We start from the raw sequence: 6680 nt of genomic DNA, 5'->3' as shown, positions 1-6680 counted from the left end.
GCCACGAAGGACCCCGCACGTCGGCTATACGCTTCTCAGCGTGCAGTACTCGCAGGCCTTCAAAGTTAAAACGCCCTTTCCTTTTTATGACTCAAATGAGGCTACATGCTAGCAATTGTCATAATGTGCAGTTATACCTAGAATTGCACTAATTTCATATGAAACTTGCAATTTGATCAGGCACCCTGTTAAACACCTATTCAAATAAGCTCGCCTTTAAAATACGTAAAGGACCTAGATGTTTTCTGATTGGCCAACAACAGTCTTTGACGTTCGTTCGTGTGATTGGCTGATACGAAATGGAACGTTTCCATAGGAACGGAGAAGCGGAGGCAGACGGTGAGGAGCAGGTAGGTTTGTATGGCGCTTTCACTTGCTGGATTGCGTGCAGTTTGCTTAAAAGTACATATTCCGATTTAGAATTGTTAGATATTTTCAGGGTATGCACCTGAAATCTCCAACCTGCTGCACTCCAATATGTTGAGTCTAAGCAGGGCCGCTGCTGGCCAAATGGGTGCCCTAAGCAGAAATGTACTTTTGTGCCCCCTCCCCCAAATATTACGGAAGTAAAAATAAAATAATAAAAAAAACACCTACTATAGGGGCCCCACTAACAGTGCCCCCAATTGCCCCCATAGACACTGCCCCCATAGACACTGCCCCCATAGACACTGCCCCCATAGACACTGCCCCCATAGACACTGCCCCCATAGATTGATTGAACTATCTGGGACAGCGGGATGCGCTATAAAAACCGGCGGGACAGTGTTGGGGGTATGTTATAATATATAAAAACGATTTTTTTGAGCAGCAGGGATGGTGCCTCCCTGGGAGTTGGTGCCCTATGCAGACTACATACTCATAGTTACATAGGGTTGAAAAAAGACCAGAGTCCATCAAGTTCAACCCATCCAAGTAAACCCAGCACACACAACCCACACCTACCAATCTACATACTCACATACATAAACTATAAATACAACCACTAATACTAACTGTAGATATTAGTATCACAATAGCCTTGGATACTATGCTTGTTCAAGAACTCATCCAAGCCCCTCTTAAAGGCATTAACAGAATCTGCCATTACCACATCACTAGGAGGGCATTCCCCAACCTCACTGCCCTCACCGTGAAAAACCACCTACGCTGCTTCAAATGGAAGCTCCGTTCCTCTAATCTATAGGGGGGGCCTCTGGTGCGTTGATTGTTTTTATGGGAAAAAAGAACATCCCCCATCTGCCTATAATCCCCTCTAATGTACTTGTACAGAGTAATCATGTCCCCTCGCAAGCACCTCTTTTCTCATAGTTTAAATCTTCCATCCCCTTACTCTGCTTATAGGGAGCGGCGGCCCTGAACCTAAGCCCCCACCATAACCAGCGGGTAGGTAGGGTTTTTAACTTTGACAAAAAGTCACAGGATTTTAAGGATTCAGCCAGGCACTTGGATTTGGCCGAATTCTGCTGAAAAAGACCAACTCTTGCCCGAATCCTGTAATGCTGGATTCAGTTCATCCCTAATGTAAGGTAAATACAGGTCCTTTTCAAAAAATTAGCATATTGTGATAAAGTTCATTATTTTCTGTAATGTACTGATAAACATTAGACTTTCATATATTTTAGATTCATTACACACAACTGAAGTAGTTCAAGCCTTTTCTTGTTTTAATATTGATGATTGTGGCATACAGCTCATGAAAACCCAAAATTCCTATCTCAAAAAATTAGCATATTTCATCCGCCCAATAAAAAAAAAGTGTTTTTAATACAAAAAAAGTCAACCTTCAAATAATTATGTTCAGTTATGCACTCAATACTTGGTCGGGAATCCTTTTGCAGAAATGACTTTTCCAGACATTTACCAGTGGTTTTGGCACTGTGAGCAGGTGCCAGGTCGTGCTGAAAAATGAAATCTTCATCTCCATAAAGCTTTTCAGCAGATGGAAGCATGAAGTGCTCCAAAATCTCCTGATAGCTAGCTGCATTGACCCTGCCCTTGATAAAACACAGTGGACCAACACCAGCAGCTGACATGGCACCCCAGACCATCACTGACTGTGGGTACTTGACACTGGACTTCAGGCATTTTGGCATTTCCCTCTCCCCAGTCTTCCTCCAGACTCTGGCACCTTGATTTCCGAATGACATACTTTGGACCACTGAGCAACAGTCCAGTGCTGCTTCTCTGTAGCCCAGGTCAGGCGCTTCTGCCGCTGTTTCTGGTTCAAAAGTGGCTTGACCTGGGGAATGCGGCACCTGTAGCCCATTTCCTGCACACGCCTGTACACGGTGGCTCTGGATGTTTCTACTCCAGACTCAGTCCACTGCTTCCGCAGGTCCCCCAAGGTCAGGAATCGGTCCTTCTCCACAATCTTCCTCAGGGCCCAGTCACCTCTTCTCGTTGTGCAGCATTTTCTGCCACACTTTTTCCTTCCCACAGACTTCCCACTGAGGTGCCTTGATACAGCACTCTGGGAACAGCCTATTCATTCAGAAATTTCTTTCTGTGTCTTACCCTCTTGCTTGAGGGTGTCAATGATGGCCTTCTGGACAGCAGTCAGGTCGGCAGTCTTACCCATGATTGCGGTTTTGAGTAATGAACCAGGCTGGGAGTTTTTAAAAGCCTCAGGAATCTTTTGCAGGTTTTTAGAGTTAATTTGTTGATTCAGATGATTAGGTTAATAGCTCGTTTAGAGAACCTTTTCATGATATGCTAATTTTTTGAGATAGGAATTTTGGGTTTTCATGAGCTGTATGCCACAATCATCAATATTAAAACAAGAAAAGGCTTGAACTACTTCAGTTGTGTGTAATGAATCTAAAATATATGAAAGTCTAATGTTTATCAGTACATTACAGAAAATAATGAACTTTATCACAATATGCTAATTTTTTGAAAAGGACCTGTATAGTAGGTGGGGGGGATTGCTAAACCCAAATGTCAGTTAGTAGCCCACTCAATCACTCTTCAGCTCCTGGCAAGGACACGTAGCATGTCCACTACGGTACAGGTAACAGGTCCTAAAACAAAGGTCATAGCTAACATAACTACAGTGTTCCCCACTTTCCTCACCAGATTGGTACTGCAGTGATGGACGATCTAGAAACACTTGATTTCCGAGAGTTGGAACGGGAGCTGGCCAATGCACTGGCTGCAGATCAGAAGTATTCCAGAGAAAATGACGCTAAGTTTCGGGCCATTCACCAAAAAGTGGCATCTTATGAGGAATTCAGGTATGGAAAGCCAAGAGGGGATAGGTTTTACTTTCAACTAAATTAAGAAGACCCAGCTAAAATTCTTGATCCCATTTAACACTGGCCTGAGGGTAAAGCAGAAAATCAAACGTGTTGCTTAATTGCTGATAAATAAAAGTCAGAGTGTGCACTTGCATGGGGTTATCGGGGTAGTGAAGGATTACACATCCATCTTCTGTATGTGCTCAGGGCAAACAATAATGTTCTACAGATATCTATATCCTGTATTTTTTTTATCTGCAGGACCTAACGTCTTGAGGGGGCTCTCAAATTGAGCAGATACTTTTTTTTTTTTTATCTCTGCCACCCCAGTGCTGTTAGCCACTGTTGCTGTCCAGGCACTTTTTTTTTTTTTATTAATGGTCCCACAGCCTGAGAAATCTTGTTTGCTGCCTGCCTAAACTCTACCCACCACCTGGATCAAAACCTTGTATAAACCCATTGTTGCATATCATATTTTGTCTCAACTAATGAAATACTAGTAATCTCCCTCTTCTTCATTTTTATTTCTCAAATTTCCTGTCCTTTTTTGCTTTCTGCAGAGATATTGTCCTGGCATCTAACCTGAAACCCCTTGAGCGTAAGGATAAGGTGGGAGGAGAGAGCAAGCAACCCTGGAACCCAAGTTTCAATACAACTAATTGCACGCAAAAATCTGAAGATGTAATGCTCAAGGTAAGGAAAACCTAGGCCAGTGTCTCACCATGCTTTTTCATTTTCTTGTTCACACACATTTATATTTATTTCTAAATCTTCTATTTTCTTTCTTGAATTACATGACAATAGGTTGCTTTACTACTTTAGTACTAAACCCTATAAATGAACATGGTTAGAATTGCCATATTTTATACACTAAACTTAATGCACTAACCTTAAATTTTAATATCTAATAGTAGTAATGATCCAGGTCTTTGAAGTTGTCACAGAAGCTCCCCATTTTGGATTTTGTTAGAAGTGCTAGTGACTTCACAGTGTTCTGGGCAGCTGTTGAATCTAAGCTAAGGGGTTGCCGCGAAGCCAATTCTACAGGGCTGTTTAAATTCTCATGCTAATTGCATTGGTTTCAGAGGTGCCATGTATTGATAGTCTGCATTATTTACTAAACAGCCTTATGTTATGACTTTTATATTCTGTATATGCAGTGTATTGTGCATCGACCCCTAAGCGCAGGTAAGTCACAACAGCACAGAGCATGTGCAGTGAATCGGCAAAAGAGTAGATGGGGACATCTTTAGGGGCACAGATCTTCCCTGCTAAAAGACTTTGGGCTGGTAGAGAACACTTAAAATATAATGTACAACATTTCTAGCCTACTTCTTTAGTTCTCCTTTAAAATGCAACAGAAGCTGGTTTATTAGTAACTGATGTGCAATTCACTTGGGCACACTTTGGTTGTGGTCACAATGCAACTTTAAAACCAACACAATTGCCAGATACACATAAAAAACTTTAAACTGAGCAATCCAAAATACACATCATAATGACAGCTCTTTTTGACATAGATAGAGGGCTAATAGAAAGACAGACAGGCAGGCAATATGCAATAAAATGTGCCAACTGAGATGATAAATATGACTGGTAACAAAAGGCTATTGCTTCTTTATTAGATATAAACGATATGGGGGGCCCCCCTCAGAGATAAGTAGAGATGAACACCCCCCATATACTAATATTACAAAGACCAGTTGCTTGGTTAGTGAAAGTGCTGGGATGTTTCCCTATACCAACATCACACTGCTGTGACACATTTTATAATATATCATTTCATATCCTTATATTTCATTAAAATTTTTCTATTTGTCTCTTAGAAATCTTTGTCAGATCCCACAAATGCATTTGAATTTGCCCGAGACTGGCGCCGATTAGGGAATGTGGAGAAGTATGACTTCCTCTTGCAACTCGGAGCCGAGAAGCTATCTCAACTTTTCCATGCTGAAGTGTGTTCTGGACTACTTGGAGAATTCCTCTTAGTGCTCAGCGAGAGCTTTCAGGCCATTCATGTGGAGAAGGTCCTAAAGATCTTACAGACCCTAGCAGAGACCAAGCGTTTTGACCTTAATCTGATTTTTATCAGCAGGTCTGAGGTGGAGAGTTCCCAAAAGCTATTTGGAAAATTACAAACCTGTGTTGGAGCTATGAAAGATGAAAAAAGGGGTTTAGGAGATGAAAATCTAAGAAAATTAATGGCCTGCTACAAGATCAGCTGCTGACTTGGTTTACGTGTACCAGAGCAAAGATTACTGTTATCATTTAGACAGCAGTGACTATAGGGCCCTATATGAAACCACATGGGATGCCTGAAACAGTTGTTGTCATGATCATAGAATGTTTCCTGTCAAGCTCCCTGCTTCATTAAATTCTTCTATAACAGTACATATTGGGTCTCTGTCTCAATTTGCACCCTCAGCTCGCTCAATTCTCTAGCTGGGTGTATGCAGGGGTGCAAATACAGCCCTATGCTGTTTCTGCTTCACTCTGAAATGTCAGCACTAAAGTTTTATCTTTTATGATAGTCAACAGTATGATGTTGGTATGGGGAAACATAACTACCCAGCACTTTCACTAACCAAGCAACTGGTTACACTGGCCACAGGGAGAGGTGGATGTTAGAGCCACTGCTCATTCTTACTTTAGTTCTGAACAAAACAATGCTGTTTTGTCAGTATGTGTTCTTTCGCAAAATATATGGTTTTCTAGGGTCTCTGTACTGTTAGGGGGTCTTATGGCACATAATACACAGCCAGAGCATCAAACCTGCAAATTCATATGCACTAGTTTATTCTGGGTGCCTCTGTACACCACATACTTTGGTAAATCGATGCATATTGGGCATCAAACTATTCAGTAGGCCCCTGACACTCATATTTAGAATGTTTTATGTTGATATGTTACAAAATGTGGGGGTACGTAATGAGGTAAAATGCATGCTTTGTGACTGGCCACAGGGAGAGGTAGATGTTAGAAGAGCCACTGCTCATTCTTACTTTTAGCCTGAACCAAGCAAAAAAATGCTGTTTAGCAATGGTTATGATAATAAAAATCCAAACAGGTGTCGCCACTTTTAACCGTTTAAGTGCCACCCCACACAGAATCTACATTCTGTGGATGAAAGTACTGAAGTGCCACAGATCGTAGATTCTACATTGTGCTGCACTTTTGGGAGCAGAGGAACAGCTTTAAAAGCCACTCCACGCTCATTCCCCAGCCCCTAGTGTCACGATCGGTATCCCAAAACTCAGAACAGGCTCCAAGGGTCCGGTCTCGGCTCACGCTTCTGCCTATAACCGCCGCCTTTCACGTCGGGAGGAGCCCTTCGCTACTCGGATGCCACCATGTCTTATTGTGAGAGATGCAAGGAGAGAGTTCTGAGCAGGCACGGGAACCAATCGTATGACAGGCAGATGGGGAACACTTCAGAGTGGT

General features: G+C 42.2%; 1 protein-coding gene across 3 annotated transcripts; it reads left to right on the top strand.

Moving 5' to 3' along the window:
• The first annotated feature begins 229 nt into the window (after positions 1–229).
• ccdc103 (coiled-coil domain containing 103) lies at positions 230–5630 on the top strand. Of its 3 annotated transcripts, none has more exons than XM_012971710.3 (4): positions 230–350; positions 3079–3236; positions 3800–3932; positions 5066–5630. In XM_012971710.3, exons 1-4 carry the CDS (start codon positions 300–302, stop codon positions 5465–5467), a joined length of 744 nt encoding a protein of 247 aa, XP_012827164.1. In that variant the 5' UTR covers positions 230–299; the 3' UTR covers positions 5468–5630.
• The last annotated feature ends 1050 nt before the right edge of the window (positions 5631–6680 follow it).

Source organism: Xenopus tropicalis, chromosome 10, assembly GCF_000004195.4.
Source record: "Xenopus tropicalis strain Nigerian chromosome 10, UCB_Xtro_10.0, whole genome shotgun sequence".
Classification (NCBI taxonomy): domain Eukaryota; kingdom Metazoa; phylum Chordata; class Amphibia; order Anura; family Pipidae; genus Xenopus; species Xenopus tropicalis.
This window is presented reverse-complemented; position numbering and strand designations above follow the sequence as displayed.

Bases quoted from the DNA above. Each gene is read 5' to 3' on its own strand.
- ccdc103 (XM_012971710.3), top strand. From the start codon at position 300: ATGGAACGTTTCCATAGGAACGGAGAAGCGGAGGCAGACGGTGAGGAG. The intron at 351-3,078 runs GTAGGTTTGTAT...TTTCCTCACCAG, and splicing joins AGGCAGACGGTGAGGAGCAG to ATTGGTACTGCAGTGATGGA. The intron at 3,237-3,799 runs GTATGGAAAGCC...TGCTTTCTGCAG, and splicing joins GCATCTTATGAGGAATTCAG to AGATATTGTCCTGGCATCTA.